This window comes from Gopherus evgoodei, chromosome 3 (assembly GCF_007399415.2).
Source record: "Gopherus evgoodei ecotype Sinaloan lineage chromosome 3, rGopEvg1_v1.p, whole genome shotgun sequence".
In the NCBI taxonomy this organism is placed as follows: domain Eukaryota; kingdom Metazoa; phylum Chordata; order Testudines; family Testudinidae; genus Gopherus; species Gopherus evgoodei.
In genome coordinates, this window is record NC_044324.1 from 20,503,092 (window position 1) to 20,520,162 (window position 17,071).

At 42.3% G+C, this 17,071-nt stretch overlaps 1 protein-coding gene across 5 annotated transcripts in view; it reads left to right on the forward strand.

Annotated features, from left to right (window-relative positions):
* The window catches only part of PKHD1 (PKHD1 ciliary IPT domain containing fibrocystin/polyductin), a 391,543-nt gene that overhangs the window by 227,122 nt on the left and 147,350 nt on the right, over positions 1 to 17,071 (forward strand). For all 5 annotated transcript variants that reach the window (XM_030555225.1, XM_030555227.1, XM_030555226.1 and 2 more), the window contains 2 exons: positions 3,116 to 3,293; positions 3,784 to 3,979. In XM_030555225.1, coding sequence (XP_030411085.1) covers positions 3,116 to 3,293; positions 3,784 to 3,979 — 374 coding nt within the window. The remainder of the gene's footprint in view (positions 1 to 3,115; positions 3,294 to 3,783; positions 3,980 to 17,071) is intronic.

Here is a 17,071-nt window from a genome sequence, read left to right on the forward strand (position 1 = left end):
TTTGGATGTTTGTTTTTGGTGGCAATATTTTCAGTTAGTGATTACATGTACTTGTATATTATGATTCTCGTCCAAGACCATGTTCGTGTTTAAGCATAATAATTAACAACCAAGGTAATGTAACATTTAGACTTTATTCCTTCCTCTGCATATACTGTACTTTCTCAGCAAGCACTTCCTGAAAGTAGAGTTCTCTAAATTCCTAGACATTCCCTAAACTTAAGTGTACTGTAACGCCCCCTATTAGGAAACTATCATAACAGTTGGCAAGTCATTTTGGCCAACAAAAATGACTGAGATCAGTTTAAACTGTAAAACAAATCATTCCAAATGTCCAAAAGTCATGAGATAAGAGGGAAAGTCCTCCCACGGACCAATAACCGGTTAAAAGACATAAAACAAAGGGTAGGGATAAATGGTCAGTTTTCAGAATGGAGACAGGTAAATAGTGGTGTCCCCTAAGGGCTCTGCACTGGGACAAGTCCTATTCAACATATTCAAAAATGATCTGGAAAATATGGTAAACAGTAAGGTGGCAAAATTTTCAGAGAATGCAAAATTACTCAAGATATTTAAGTCCAAAGCAGACAGCAAATAGTTACAAATGGATCTCACAAAAGTGGGCAACTGGGCAACAAAAAGGTGCATAAAATTCATTGTTGATAAATGCAAAGATATATACATTGGAAAACATCATCAAAACTATACATAACAAAATCATAATCCAAACTATACATGCAGCAAATTAGCTGTAACCACTGAAGAAAGAGATCATGGAGTCATTGTGGACTGTTTTCTGAAAACATCTGCTCAGTTTAAAGTGGCAGTCAAAAAAGCTAACAGACTGTTAGGAACCATTAGGAAAAGGATAGATAATAATTCATAAAATATCATAATGCCAGTATGTAAACCCATGGTACACCTGCAACTTGAATACTGTTGCACTTCTGATCACCCCAATCTCAAAAAAGATATATTAGAATTGAAAGGGTACAGAGAAGAGCAACAAAAATGGTTAAGAGTATGGAGCAGCTTCCATATGAGGTGAGATTAAAAAGGCTTGGACTTTTCCACTTGGAAAAGAGATGACTAAGAGGGTATATGATAGAGGTCTATAAAATTGTAACTGGTGTGGAGAAGGTGAATAAAGAAGTATTATTGTTGTATTGGCACCCCGAGCTTCTGTGGTGTCCTTAGCCTGTGTTGGTGTCCCTAGCCTCTGTTTACCAGAAGCTGGGAATGGACGACAAGGGATGGATCACTTGATGATTACCTGTTCTGTTCATTCTCTCTGGGGCACCTGGCATTGGCCACTGTTAGAAGACAGCATATTGGGCTAGATGGACCTTTGGTCTGATCCAGTATGACCGTTCTTATGTTCTTATTTACTCCTTCACATAATACAAGAACCAGGGGTCACCCAATGAGATTAATAGGTGGCAGGTTTAAAAAAAACAAAAAGAAGTACTATTTCACACAACACACAGTCAACCTGTGGAATTCATTACCAAGAAATGTTGTAAAGGCCAAAACTATAACAGGGTTAAAAAAAGAACTAGATAAGTCCATGTGGGATATATCCGTCAACAGCTATTAGTCAAGATGGTCAGGGATGCAATCCCCTGCTCTGGATGTCCCTAGCCTCTGATTGCCAGAAGCTGGGAGTGGATGACCAGGGATGAATCACTCAGTGATTCCCTGTTCTGTTCATTCCCTCAGAAGCACCTGGCATTGGCACTGTTGGAAGACAGGATACTGGGCTAGATGGACCATTGGTTTGTCCCAGTATGGCTGCTCTTACGTTCTTACAATTTGGGGGACAATAAGGGGGAACAGAGGGCTGTCCTATGGTAAAAGCTTTGGGGTAATCAATATGGGTGAATCTAGTAATCCCAGCTGTACTTTATTCTTTTTAGCCCTGGAATTCAGTCATATTAATGACAATATGTCACACACACATTAATGTTGTCATTGTTACTGTACATTGTTGAATAATTTTTGATGGGCTGTACTGGAGCTAGGTGAGAAATGGGAAATTAGAGAAGTAGTAGTTTTTTGAGTTTTTCTTTGGGTGATCAGATAAATGGCTCTATGAAATCATCACCTGTTTTGTGAGGCGCTGACTAATCAAACAGTGGTCCAAGTTGTGATCCACACTCTCTCTTTCAAGTCTCCTCCTTTGTGCATGAGCTGAAAAAGATATTTGTGAGCCAAAATGACATATGCTTCCCATTGTTTAATGGCCATTTTATAGATATTATTCATATATTTGCTCCCCCCCGAGAAGTTAACATTGTGGAAAGACATATAATGCTAATGTGTTGCACTTACAGACAGTAGTGCTTTCCATCCAAAGATCTCAAAGGGTGGTAGAAACTCCAGTAAATTAAGCTTCATGAATTAGGTATTATCTGCATTTTAGAGATGGAATAACTGAAACATAGAGAAGTTAAGTGACAGAACTGGGAATAGAACCCATAGTTTCCAGGCCATATTTCTAAGGATCCAATGAAGTCAATTGAAAGAATCCTGCTAACTTCAGCGGGCTTTGGATCAGGTCCTAAAAACTGAGGTAATGTCCTAGATGTCACACAATTCAGATATATTCTTGTTCTGGCTTTAGGAAATGACTGTGTAGAAGGCCTGTTAATCAACCGAATAATCTCTGGAGCTGGCTGGAAACAGGACTTGTGAAAAATGTTGAAGTTTTGGGAACTTGTTTTCATTTCACATTAGTCCTTTAGAAATTTTTCATGAAAAAACATGAGAGTGTGACAGAGCAAGAGAGAGAGACCCAACCTGCACTAGACCAACAGTTAGGGTATGCACCTAGGATGTGGGAGACCAGCAATCCCTGCTTCAGAAAACATGGTTTAGCAAATAGCAAACAGGTCTGGCTCTGCCACAGACCTTCTGTGGAACCTTGGACAAGTCACTTCATCTCTGTCCCCTCTTCACTATTTGTCTTTCTTGTCTATTTACAGTATGAACACCACAGGGCAGAGCCTGCACCCCCATCCCAGATGGGGCCTGTAGGTGCTACTGTAGAACAAATACAATGTAATGATATTATTAAATGAAGGGTTTTAACACAGATTTAATGTCTTTTTCCTAGAAAAGAGGCTCCAGACTTTCCTTATAATTTAACTGTGACTGATAGTAATAATAAGACAACCACAGTCTATTACGTCTCTGATACTTTATCAAACCCCTATGGTTGGATGGCTCTGCTCTTAGACCAGGAGACTTACACTCTGACATTTGGTAACCCTTTTGTGAGCAAACAACTGCAGGTAATGCTGTTTCTTTGTTTGTTTGTTTGTTTATTTATAAAATGGCTTTTGTAATGGATGAACGGCATTCACCAAAACCGTATCAAGAAACAAGGGAAGAGAAATCCTCCCATTGTTCTGGATGGGCAAACAAAGGAGGAAAAGTACTGCATGCTCATAAAAGAACACAAGATAGTCTTCAGATCACATACACTGGCACCTTTATGAAATTGCTCTAAGCTGGAAGAGCATCCTGAGTACTATTGGTGAATGTTCGCCGTGGTGCATAGGACCAGAACAAGACCTATGCACCACTCAGGACTCACCAAAGCTTGGTCTTGATGGTCCATAATTTCTACCTTTGTTTTAATGCGGTCAGGAGGATTGATTTAGCATCCATTTCCCACATATCATACATAGTTTTTAACATTTTATGCTTCTGATACCAAATGACAAAAGAACGCATTACTCTTTAAGAAAATGCCTGTTCATTATGTTTCCCTCCATCTAGTACTCGGCTACATTCAATAACTTCATTGCTGGGAATTACTTACTGGTAGAACATGAGAACCTCCCATCCTATGTTGAGGTCATGGTGTTCTGTGGGACAAGACCTGGTCAGCCACTCCAGTCACTTCCTTCACACGATCATGACAAGGGCTGTGACTGGTTTTTCAACAGCAAATTGAGGAAGCTAACCTATTTAGGTAAGTGCAATGCAAGTAATATATGTAACGTTGTGCAAATGAGCAGTGCTGGAGTGGCCAATCTGCAATTAAAGGTCCTGATCTGCAAGGTCTTAGGCATGGACATAGCTTTAAGTCAATAGGACTACTCAAATAACAAGTTACACACATGCCCAAGTCTTTACAGGGTCAGGGCCTTAATCTCTTGTTATCCACAAAGGCGGGTACAGCATGAGCCTTGGCAACTGGTGCTTTGGAGGTGAAAAAGCTTTGGAGTCCATTATCAATTCTCTGAATCCTCCACCTTAAATGTCTTGGGAGACATTTGCTGTGAGTCCAATCCTGCACCCACTGAAAGTCATGGGAGTATTTTTTTGACTAAGGATTACTCATATGAAGTAGGTGTCCTTACATCGTGAACTCTCAGTGGTTTTATAGGCCCATGCGTTTGAAAACATTGACTTTTTTAGAGATAATTTCTAAATATTGTGACTATTTCCTGTTCTTTATTGTGATCACCAATGCCTGCTAATTTTGCAATTTGGCATTGGCAACCTCTTCAAAACCTGGGACTTTCACCCCTTTATCCTTTTCTCCAGCAAATCAGTCACTCTGGTGCTAAATTCTGGTTGTGAAAGGAGAAGTAATGATTAGGACCATGATTAATAATGGCAGTACCGGAAGTTACTAGACCTCACAGTACCCTTGGGAGGTAGCTATTCTCATTGCTTTTTCACACACAAACTATATCTATACTGCAACCAGGGTGTAACTTGGAGCTCCCATAGATGTACTTGCACTCTCTTTATTCCAGTTTATACAGTTAAAACAGCAGGGAGAACACCGTGGTTCAGGCTTCAATGCAGGCAATAGACCCCCCTGGATAGCATACTTCTCAGTAATGTAGACATACCCTTAGCTACGCTAACACACAGAGGGCCTGAACTTGACTCACATAGACCATTTTGACACTCATACAAGTTCATTGGCTTTATTGAGTTACTTCTGATTTGCACTGATCTGATTGCAGTAAAACCTAGAGAAGTTAAGTGACTCACCCAAGGCTGTGCTAGACATCTATCACCAGAGCAAAAAATCTTGATTTCTTTGCAATTTACTAACAGTAAGAAGGGGGAAAAAAGACACATACAGCTACACGCAAATCTGATGATAATTCCTCACTGAAGACCTATTATTTCAAGTACATATATGTCAACAGTTGGGCACTTTGAATACCCTGCATAAAATTTTCCCTGAAATAGGGAAACCTGGGAAAGCTGAAAAACTGTGGCACATTGCTTGGCGCGTTGTTGACATTAAAGAAATTGATCTGACTAATGCTGTCAGCAATAGTGACCTATGATGTACCATTTAGCATGCAGCAGTCTCAAACATAATGGTTACATTTCTATTCCTCCTTCCGTCTTGTTTGCATTCTGATTGTGTTGCATTTAGTACATGGTGTTTTAATACAGGAGAAAAGATTCACATGTCTGGCATTCAAATGAATGAAAACACCTCCACCTCACATTTATAATCCATGCTGAGAATATCTGACTAGACTGCAACTAGTACTTTATTTACATTATAACTGGGAGACCATTAATATAATATTTATTACTGAAAAGCTAACTTTGTGGTGAGGGAGAAAATCTGAAATGAATGTATTTGTGGCATTGAGGTGCCACTTAATTGCTATCCTAAACTCTAGTGCACGTTACTGGAAGTTAAAGTTATACAATATCAAATCGGATATAAGGCACACTTTTTAAACAGTGAGGATTATCGACCATTGGACCAAAACTACAGGAGGGTATGGTGGTTTCTCCAGCACTTGAAGTCTTTAGATCAAGTTTGGATATCTTTCTTAAAAAAAAAAAAGTCCATCACAGGTTATTGGACTACATACAGGAATCACTGGGTGAAATTCTCTGCTCTGTGCTATGCAGGAGGTCAGATAAGATGGCCACAGTGGTGTCTTCCAGCCTTAAAATAGATGAATCTGTAAATTGAAACAGAGAGAATGACATTTTTGGTTTTAGCCCTCGGAATGCTCTGCTGTTTAACATTGTGAGCTGGTTTTTTTATTTTTGTTACGTTTAACTATATGAAATAATTAGTCAACTAATTAATCCAGTTTACAAGCTTTGTAGGATTCTTCAGCTGTCACTCACATCCAAGCCTGAGGCCTATGTTTAGTCTCAGTTCTCTTGTTCATGTGACTTGGTCTCCATGGCTACTGGCTGCATCTGCTGACACCCTACTCTCTATTTACTGCTTAATTAAGAATTTCACGCTCAGCCCTTATCTGCCGCTAAGAACAAGAACACACTGTTAAGAAATTCCAAATTTAGGCTGCTGCACAAGGAAGGCCTTTCTTGTAGGCCTGACTGTGTGGAGCCTCTTTAACTATTCTCTTGGCAACTGAGCTGCCATCCTTCAATCAAAAATCATTAAATGGGGCAGAGATAATGAGCATGTAGCATATCAAAAGGAGGATGTTTGCTTGTGCTAAGGAGGAAAAGCTGTAAGGGCCTATAAGCAGCCACCACTTCAAAGGAAGAGGGGGCTGCCCCGTCAGCAGGGCTGATAAAGCATCATTTGTTCCTGCTTGACTTATGTAAAAGGTCTGGTATGTTAGAGTCCCGTCTTGCAGACGCGAGTCCGCGCTCTTGGTGCTCGTGTGTCAGCAGTTAGGCAGCTGGGCCCAAACAGCATCAGCCAGAGCATGTAATCACTTGACTCCGTCTCGACAATGGACACTTGTAGGGGGTGGTCAGGGGGAGGTCCCTAGGATAATAGGAACACAATTATTGCAGCTGCTCGGGAGAGCTATAATTCTTCCTGGAGAAAGTAGCAGGCCCTCACAGAGCTGGGGGAAGACCTTGAGTGTATTATTCATATTCTGACTTTTGGAAGCACTTTGCTGTACCAGTGGGGTTCCAGCAGCTGCTCGTGTATCGCGCCTCTCTAATAATTGTACATTCTGTCAGGGGTCAACTTACTTTTGACCCTCTCCCTTTGTGCCAGTTAAAAGGCTTTTTAGGGCAAACTGTTGGGTAGTGGCAGGGGTGCATTAAATCCAAAATTAACATCAGTAAATACGGCTCAGATGCCAGCTCATTCAGAGGCAGGCTCCTAAATTCACACAGCCCTTTGCTCAGCCCCAATGGAAATTAAAAAAAAACTACCCAACAACTGGGAAGATATTGTTATTCAAAAAAGCCAAACAGCTGAATGAATCTGCCTCAGCCAGCATTGGGGACTGCTCATGTTCAGCTCAGATGCTCTCTACGCCCCCTTGTCTGATCGGTCACGGAATTTGACCAGCATCCTGCAAGCTCTAGTCTTCGGGGAATGAGGCTCTCTGACACAAAAGACGAGAAAATATAAGGTTGGGAACAAGGTGGTTAAGCTGCCCCGGTGCTTTACTTGTTTGGAAATTAGAGCATGGGACAAACAATGCAGAAGACTCCTAATGTGGAGGGATTATAATTATAATGGGCGATAAGTAGAACCCACAGGATCCAGTGTTTCTGATGCATGGAGGACACATACAATGATCCTGTTAACCAAGGTGCTGTCTGCTACTTACGCACATTAATCCTGTTAACTAATTCCCATGCAGCCCTTTGAAAAAGGAGTTTTTTCATAAATTCAAAATACAAGGTGCTCACGGGCAGATTATTCCCCTTCGCTGCTGGGAGCTGGGGGAAGTGTGTTGTAGTCGCCTGTGCTGAAGGAATTTGGGGGCTACTCTCATCCATACCTCTGTAACTATGCTCTTAGGGTTGCTATTCATCCTTGTATATGTGGGAAGATGCTGTTTTCCTCCAGGACATCTTGTGTCCCAAAAGAAGTGCTCCAAGAGCATTTGTGGGTCCTGTAGTCACTGTCTGGCCCTATGAAACACTAACCTACTGTGACACAGGCTCACGTCATGACTGCGTTTTGATGCAACATCGCCACGTTGTGGCATGATGATCTCATGTCACAGTGTGGGGAGGTAAATGTCATGCTGGGGCAAACTCAGACAATGGCATCTTTAAGTCTGAGGTATTCTATGCAGACTAGAGTAATGACTTGTTTTGGACTGTCAGCTTGTTAGGTAATAAAGCAAGTCCTTACTCACCTCTCCAGCACCCGAGTTCGTGCGGAGTGGTTATGGGCACACAATTCTGTCAGAGACCAGACACCAATGCGTTGATTAACGGGCTCACACTAACCCAAAAGCTTTAGAATAAGTGTGGCCCCTTTATTAGGGGTGAGCATCAATATTTATACACAGAAGTAAACAAAGTGATTAATAAAAGATAATGGTCATGCATAATCAATTAAGATTTTACAGGAAAAGCAAGTTTAACAAGTAAATGCATAGAGATAAAGGCTAATGGCTCCTTGATAAAGGGGGTGTCATGAGTAGTTTGCAGGTCAGTGCTTTGTTCGATAAAGGGTTCAGAAAGGATTATGCAGAGACGGCCAGTCTGGGTGTGTTTTGGCTCCAAAGTTCACCAAAAGTTTAGACCCAACAAGCTCATTGAGACAGGGACTGTCTTTTCATTATATAAGTGTACAGCAGCTACTAGGATGGGGCCCTGATCCTTGACTGGGGCCTCTGGGCAGTACCACCATATAAATAACCAGTGGAATGCATTTTAAAACCCTAGTGTTGTGAAACCCTTTGAAATTACAAAGTTGTTTTCATTTCAAAGAGTTCAAGATAGAACCATTTTTCATTTGTTTTTCAATTTTTATGACCTTGTCATTATTATTATTATTAATTACATTTGCATTGTGGTAACGTCTGGGAGCTGAGTCTTGAACCAGGATCCTTTTGTGGTACGCACTGTACACATACGAACAACAAAAAGATTGTCCCTGACCCAGAGAGCTTACACTCCAAGTATAAATCAAGACAAACCAGATGGATAAATAGACAGGTGGGGTCAGGGAAATGCCAGGAAGCATTGGGTCAACGTAGTAGACAGTGGTCTCAAACTGATTGTTAGGGTTTTTTTGCAGGCATTGTGGCAAAGGAGAGTTCAGAGGGGAGATTTGAAGGGGGATAATGGGATGGCTTAGCAGATCTTTATGGGAGCAACTCCCAAACATAAGGGGCAGCATGGGAGAAAGCATGAAGGTGCTTGTTTGAAAATGTAATTACTGGGGAATGAAGGTGGAGGTTGACCTCTCAGTAGTGAATAGAAATGATGGGTAGGGTGGGGATAGGCAGTGAAGGGCCTTGAAAATGAAGACAAGGAAGCTTATTAATTGAAACATTTTTAGTTGAAATATTTGTCAAAAACATGATTTAAACTTTATGAACATGTTTACTGAACTTTTTCACTTTCTCCAAGCCCATTTTCCAATGAACTTAATATATGGATCTTGTCTCCTTGAAGTCAATGGGACTACTCACATGTAAAGTGACAAGGATCAAGGCTTAGCATTGTATTGGTACTGCATCAAACCAGGCTTTCTGTTTAATTAGTTTAAGCAACTTGAATTTCATTATTTTGATCATTCTTTCTTGTAAATACCTAAAGCCTGATCCAAACTCCATTGTAGCCAAAGGGAGGTTTTCATTGACCTCAGTAGGAGAAGAACAGGCCTCTAAAGAGTTGTTCTTTACATTGAAAATTATGGTATGAGCAAAACAAAGATGCTTCATTCATATTCATTGCCCCAGTTTCAAGGGGCATTTTGGATGAAAGATTTGAAGTGGGAAGCTGGATGGCTCAGGAGATTGGTAACGCAATAATAAGCCTTTAACTTCTAGCCAGTTTGAATTCAGACCGAGTAAGTAGTTTCCAAAGGTCACAGTACTATTGAACGCTTTTTAATGGCCTATATGTGAGGATATGATTTAGTCACGGAAGTCACGAATTCCATGACTTTACTGGACCTCTGTGACTTCGGCTTCAGCTATCAGCGGTGGGGGTGGAGGGGGGCTATGCATCCCTGACCCGCGGCTTCAGCCAGAGCCAGGGCTGTGTGTGACCCCCCACCCACACCTCCTCTTTGATGGGGCCTGAGTGAGAGCTGCTTCTGTGTGTCCCTGCCTCATGGCTTCAGCCGAGGCTGAAGTCAGAGCTGTCCCCTGCTCTTCCTTAGAAGTGGGGCTGTGGTTGTCAGTCCCCCACCATGGGGCTCCAGCTGTCATTCCCTTTACTCTCTCCAGCCCTCTCTCCCCTGTTATTTTTAGTAAAAGTCATGAACAGGTCACAGCTCCCGTGAATTTTTGTTTATTGCCCGCGACTGTCTGTGACTTTTACTAAAAATAACCATGACAAAATCTTAACCTTACTTCTCTGAAATGAGTTGAGTGTTCTCATTTCAGTTCCTAGCGGACAGGTGCCCCAATCACTGACCCATGGAAAAACACCTTCACACACAGCACCAATTGTCATCCTCGCTGGCAGCCTCAGTGGAGAGGCCAAAAAGTGAGTGGATTGTGGTGATCAGAAAATGAAGACTAACCCGCACTCTTTCACTCTTAGAGATAGTCCTTGTAATTCTGGACTGAAGCTCATTAGTATGGAAGACTGAGGAAGCTCATGCCATTATTAATCCATTAAGAGAGGAAGCCAGACTTGGTTTGCCAGATTTTAAGGTTTTATGTTGCTGCCCATCCACATGGTATCCAAATCCATATGATAATACAGTTCTGAGCACCCTAGTATATGGCATCTTCTAGTAATTGACCAAATATTCTATCTCCATCTCCCCAGCTTTGGAAGATCTGTCTCGTGTAGTGCTGCAGATGCCTTGTAGTTGAGTGTGATTTCTAAAAGTTTTGATGTTTCCCATGATCTGTGTTGGCCCTATTGATGTTGAATGACATGATGTTGTTTCTTATTTGTAAGTCAGGCTACTGGAGCATTTATCCTACTTTCAGCACTTTCTAATAACCACAGGCAAGTTTTCTGTCACTACATAGCTGATGAAAGACTGTTTTGCTCCTCCTTCACATCAACTCAGAGACCTAAACCAGGGGAAGGAAGATGCAAGGAAGTCTGAATTCAAGAAGACCTTTATGTATGATTCACAGCCCAAGCATCCAGGAAGGGCTGTAATCAGACAGAAAATTGATGGGCCTGATAAAGTTTTTATACAACTAGGCCCTGGAGCCTTATAACTGCATGTTGCGAAGAGGCACCTTAATCCAATGTTTACTAATGACATCCTTTATCTGCGTTGCCTGTATCTCTTCCTGTTCCTTGCCTAAATGATGATAATATACTCAATATATAAACAAAACTACTCAGAAAACTAGGTAATTATGTCCTTGTCCGCTCTCTGGGCTTGAATCTCAACTGCATGGGCAGGGCCGTCCAAAGGATTCAGGGGGCCTGGGGCAAAGCAATTTCGGGGACCGCTTCCATAACAAACAGTTGCAATACTTTAGAATACTATATTCTTGTGGGGGCCCCTGCAGGGCCTGGGGCAAATTGCCCCACTTCCCCCCCCATCCCCCTCAGGCAGCCCTGTGCACGGGACCTTGTGTAGGCATTTATTCCTGAGTGAAGTGGGTGTAAAATGCTTTCCAATCAGCATGATTGTGCTTTACACCTACTTTGCCTTGCACTAGCATAAATAATTACATTAAGTGTTAGGCTGTAGAAAATCAAACCCTGTAGTTTTTAACCAAGCTGATAAGTTAGTGATGTGGTTAGCTCTAAGCATGATTAGGATTATCACCCAATTTGAGTAGTTACCATGGCAGCTAACCAGGAGTTGCTTTTGTCATTGGCCTGGCCTAATATATGGTTGTCTTCATGTAACCAGGCTGCAGTAGTGTATAAACAGGACTCCTTCACCAGCTCTATGTAGCCACGATAAACAGTCCTCATAGACTCATAGACTCTAGAACTGGAAGGGACCTCGAGAGGTCATTGAGTCCAGTCCCCTGCCCTCATGGCAGGACCAAATACTGTCTAGACCATGCCTGATAGACATTTATCTAACCTACTCTTAAATATCTCCAGCGATGGAGATTCCACAACTTCCCTAGGCAATCTATTCCAATGTTTAACTACCCTGACAGTTAGGAACTTTTTCCTAATGTCCAACCTAAATCTCCCTTGCTGCAGTTTAAGTCCATTGCTTCTTGTTCTACCATTGGAGGCCAAGGTGAACAAGTTTTCTCCCTCCTCCTGATGACTGAGTCCTCCTTGTACTGAGCTTTCTGTGCGGTGGGAAATCCCAGCATTCTCTGTTTCATGTATTGCTGGTGCCATTCTGAATGTCTGCTGGATATTCTATTCCCTGCTGAGGCACTATGGGGATAGCTGACCAGATTTCTCCTGAATGCATTGTTGCAAACAGAGGTAATCAGACAAACTGGGTTGTACTGTGAAAAAATCTGTGTGTGCGCGTGTGTTGTAACCAAGTCAGATGAGCATATTTCAGACCTTGTTACAAAAGCACGGTTGTAGGATTCTCCTGTCTCTTGCAACTGTTTATCCTCTGGTGTAACCCCATTGATTTCACAGGTTTATTTCTCATTTGCCCTGAAATAAGTGAGAGAAAAATGAATAGTGAATAGACTGGCCTACAGCAGATGGTTTCTAACCATTAGGGGGGTGAAGTTCTGGAACAGCCTTCCGAGGGAAGTAGTGGGGGCAAAAGACTTTCCTGGCTTTAAGACAAAGCTTGATAAGTATATGGAGGGGATGTTATGATAGGATTGTTAATTTGGGCAATTGATCTTGGATTACCACCAGATAGGTCTGCTCAATGGTCTGCGGGGAGATGTTGGATGGCATGGGAACTGAGTTACTGCAGAGAATTCCTTCTTGGGTGCTGGCTGGTGACTCTTGCCCACATGCTCAGGGTTTAGCTGATCGCCATATTTGGGGTCGGGAAGGAATTTTCCTCCAGGGCGGATTGGCAGGGGCCCTGGAGGTTTTTCGCCTTCCCCTGCAGCGTGGGGCACGGGTCGCTTGCTGGTGGTTTCTCTGCAGCTTGAGGTCTTCAAACCAATTTTGAAGATTTCAATAACTCGATCCTGGGATAGGGGTTGTTATAAAATTGGATGGGTGGGGTTCTGTGGCCTGCCTTGTGCAGGAGGTCAGAGTAGATGATCAGATTGGTCCCTTCTGACCTATGAGTCTATGAGATGGTCTAAACCATTCTCCTAAAACAATAAGTTACTTCAGGTAGTCCTACTTCTCAGGTCTCTCCTGTTAAATGATAGATTGCTTCATTGCTTATACCCAAATTACCCTTTGCTTCCATTTTACCTTATTTTACTGCTGAGTTCATTCCTGACAGAATTAGAACTAAGTGTCAGTCTGGCATCATTTCTGAAAGGAACATATTTTTGTTCAGGTTTTTCACTGCCAGCTTTATCTTTCTGGCATTAATTCTACTAATAAGGTTTTCTTTGTTTCTGACCACTAATGCTGAGGTGAAGCAGTACCACAAGAACAGCATTAATCTCTCCGTGGTACTCCTGTTGCCCCTGCACCCTAATGCCTCACAATCTTTAATCAGGTATCAGAGGGGTAGCCGTGTTAGTTTGGATCTATAAAAGCAGCAAAGAGTCACCCAGGAAAGCTCATGCTCCAATACGTCGGTTAGTCTATAAGGTGCCACAGGACTCTTTGCAATCTTTAATCAGTTTATTCTCACAACATCCCTGGGAGTTAGGGAAGTGCCCTGGTCCCCATTTCACAGATGGGAGTTGAGGCGCACAGACACTAATTTCACACAGGAAGTTTGCAGCAGGACAAGAAATTGAACCTGGTGCTCCAGGCTAGCACCCTAACAATGACACCCATCTCCACAAGGGACAGAAGCAAAGTGGCAGACCAAACTCCATGGCATTATTAAGTGGAGTCCCTGTATGGTGACTTTGCACTTCAGAGTGGCTTTTGCAAATATGGCACCAGACTGTAATTAACTATTGGGATACAAGGTGTCACTGAAGAGCAGGGTTGTGGTACCTGATTACAAATTAATCAGGCATGGGAAAACCCACATGGAATCCCATTCTGTTTAATTATGGAAGCCTCATTCAGCATAGGAGCATATGCGCCTAACTCAGTCTAGTGTTTTAAACTGACATCAGATAGTAATTATCAGAAAGAATCAAGTATTTTGATTATTCCCACTAATTTATTGACACTTAAAATTAATGGACCTCAGACATTCTAAATTAGCTTGGTTGCACTGGGAGATGGGAAGGGAGGTAAGGAGAAGTGGGTCTCACAATTTAAAAGGACAAAGGCCTGTTTAAAAATAAGGTAAGTAACGGACAAGGTGACATGCACTCCCATTGTCAGGTTAAGGTGAATGTTGTGGAGAAGATAAGTGTGTTCTTGAATGGCTAGCTAGTAGGAGTTCTCCTCTGTAACATTGCTTCTGTAGAGCTAGGAGCATAGTCATGTAGCCATGGAACCTTTCCCCTGCTCTAGATTCACCAGTTTTGAGATCAGGAGATAGCTTTATAATCAGCCCTGTGGCCTGAAGCTCTAGAACAGGGATCAGCAACCTTTCAGAAGTGGTGTGCCAAGTCTTCATTTATTCACTCTAATTTAAGGTTTCGCGTGCCAGTAATGCATTGTAACATTTTTAGAAGGTCTCTTTCTATAGGTCTATAATATATAATTAAACTATTGTTGTATGTAAAGTAAATAAGGTTTTTAAAATGTTTAAGAAGCTTCGTTTAAAATTAAATTAAAATGCAGAGCCACCAGGACCAGTGGCCAGGACCCAGGCAGTGTGAGTGCCACTGAAAAGCAGCTCGTGTGCCGCCTTCGGCACCCGTGCCATAGGTTGCCTACCCCTGCTCTAGAAGGTAAAGAGCTCCTTGCTCCTATCTGATGAATGGGGGAAGAATGGCCACAGAGTTGCTTCATCTGCATACGTTATTTATTCAGAACTCAAGATGGACAGAAGTTCCAGAGGAGAAGAAGCTCTCTTCCCTGCTCTATTGGTAAACAGTGGGAATTGTGGCTACAGTGAGTGCTTCATCTGCATAAGCTTCTTACCCAGAATTCCTCCAGTGATACTTGGGAGTCACCATAACTGTACACACTCAGAATTGGTTTGGAATTGGAACTGAGGCAAGAACTCACATTTTTAGTAGTAAGGGTCTTTTCAAGAGTCTTACATCACTACTGATTTCCCTTTATTGAGGAGTCTGTACTGTGGGGACAATTCTCTGCTGAAACCCACAAGGTAGCTTCTTGAGGGGATGCAGTGCAGAGAGGGCTCTTTGTTGAAGCCACTGAGAATAACAGCAGAGGTGAGTAAATTCTCTGGTAGGGTTCTTCCTACCCAGCAACCAAATAAAGCTGAAATCATTGTAGTTGAGTTAAGTGGTGGAGCCTCAGGACACGACCTGGCAGGATTTTGCAAGGGATTGGAGGCAAGTCTGCCCAAGTGCACCTCAGTACTCTGGGACTACGGTACCCATTGACACCAAACCGTGAGTTGTGTTTAGCGGAGGGAGAAGACAGAAGTGACTTGGAAAAGGGGCATTTGCCTACTGCACATTCACACTGGCAAGTAGGGAACAAAGTTAAAAGACTATTGCCAAAGTTACCATGGGGGAAAGCTCTAGGTCCCAATGTCAACAAGGTTGCCCCTCTCAAATTGCACAGAGCTGAAATCATTACAGATTAAAGCAAGCAGTTGTTTTGTTGGGTTGAACACTCTTCAGAGCTCTACGCACAAGAAAGAAACATCGCCTGTGAATCACTGATCCAAATACCAACTTTACAAGTCATGCCAGAGCTAGATGTGGAGCCCAGTGTAGAAGAGCTAAGCAAGGCCATTGATTTGCTATCAAGTGGCAAGGCTCCTGGAAAGAATGACATCCCAGCAGAGATCCTCAAGTGTGGGAAAAACAGCTTGCTACCATATCTTCATCAGCTGCTACTTAAATGCTGGAAAGAGGGTGAAGTACCACAAGAGCTGTGTGAAGCACAGATCATTACTTTGTATAAAAATAAAGGGGAAAAGGGTGACTGCAACAACTACAGGGGTATCTTGCAACTAAGTATAGCAGGAAAAGCTTTAGCAAAAGTCATCTTAGTGCGCCTACAGCAGTTGGTGAATCATGTATACCCTGAATCACAGTGCAGATTCAGGGCTGGAAGATCAACTATAGATATGATATTTTCTCTACATCAATTCCAAGAAAAGTGCATAGAGCAAAACCAACCATTGTACATTGCCTTTGTGGACCTAACCAAAGCATTCAACACAGTCAGCAGAGCAGGTCTATTTGCGAGCAACTGTTCAGTTTGATGGGTCCACTTCCGACAGCTTTGAGATGAAAATCAGAGCGAAGCAAGGATGTGTTCTTGCTCCTACAGTCTTTGGAATCTTCTTTTCAGTACTCTTGAACTGTGCATTTAAGGATATGAAAGATGGAGTATATCTCCACACAAGATCAGATAGGAAACTCTTCAAGTCAAAGACCAAAGTAAAAAAGGTGATAATTAGGGAATTTCTATTCGCTGATGATGCTGCCCTCATAGATCACAATGAAGATCTGTTACAAGAAGTCATGGGCTGCCTTTCAAGTACCTGTCAGGCATTTCTATCACCATCAGCATCAAGAAAACAGTTGTATTAGGACAGAGGTTTCCACAAGATCTGCCAATTACCTTAAAAGCAAACCAGCTAGAAGTAGTCCAAAAGTTCAGCTATTTAGGTTCTACAGTGATCATCGACCTCTTACTGGATGAAGAACTAAATGTTTGCTTTGGAAAGGCTGCCACCACCTTTAGCAGACTAAGTAAAAGAGCATGGAACAACTCAAAGCATACTATCAAAATCAAAATGCTAGTGTACCAAACTTGCGTCCTCATGTATGGTGGGGAAACATGGACAACTTACGTTCATGAGGAGAAAAAGTTTAATAGTTTCCACCTACGTTGTTTACACTGCATACTTAACACCAAATTGCAAGATAAAGTCACCAACGCAGAGGTTCTTCAAAGAGCAAATTTACCAACTGTGACAGTCCTGCTCAAGCAAAGATGACTGCGCTGGCTGGGCCATCTGAGTAGGTTGGAAGACGGATGCATTCGCTAGGATAGTGGTTCTCAAACTAGGGCCGCTGCTTGTTCAGGGAAAGCCCCTGGTGGGTAGGGC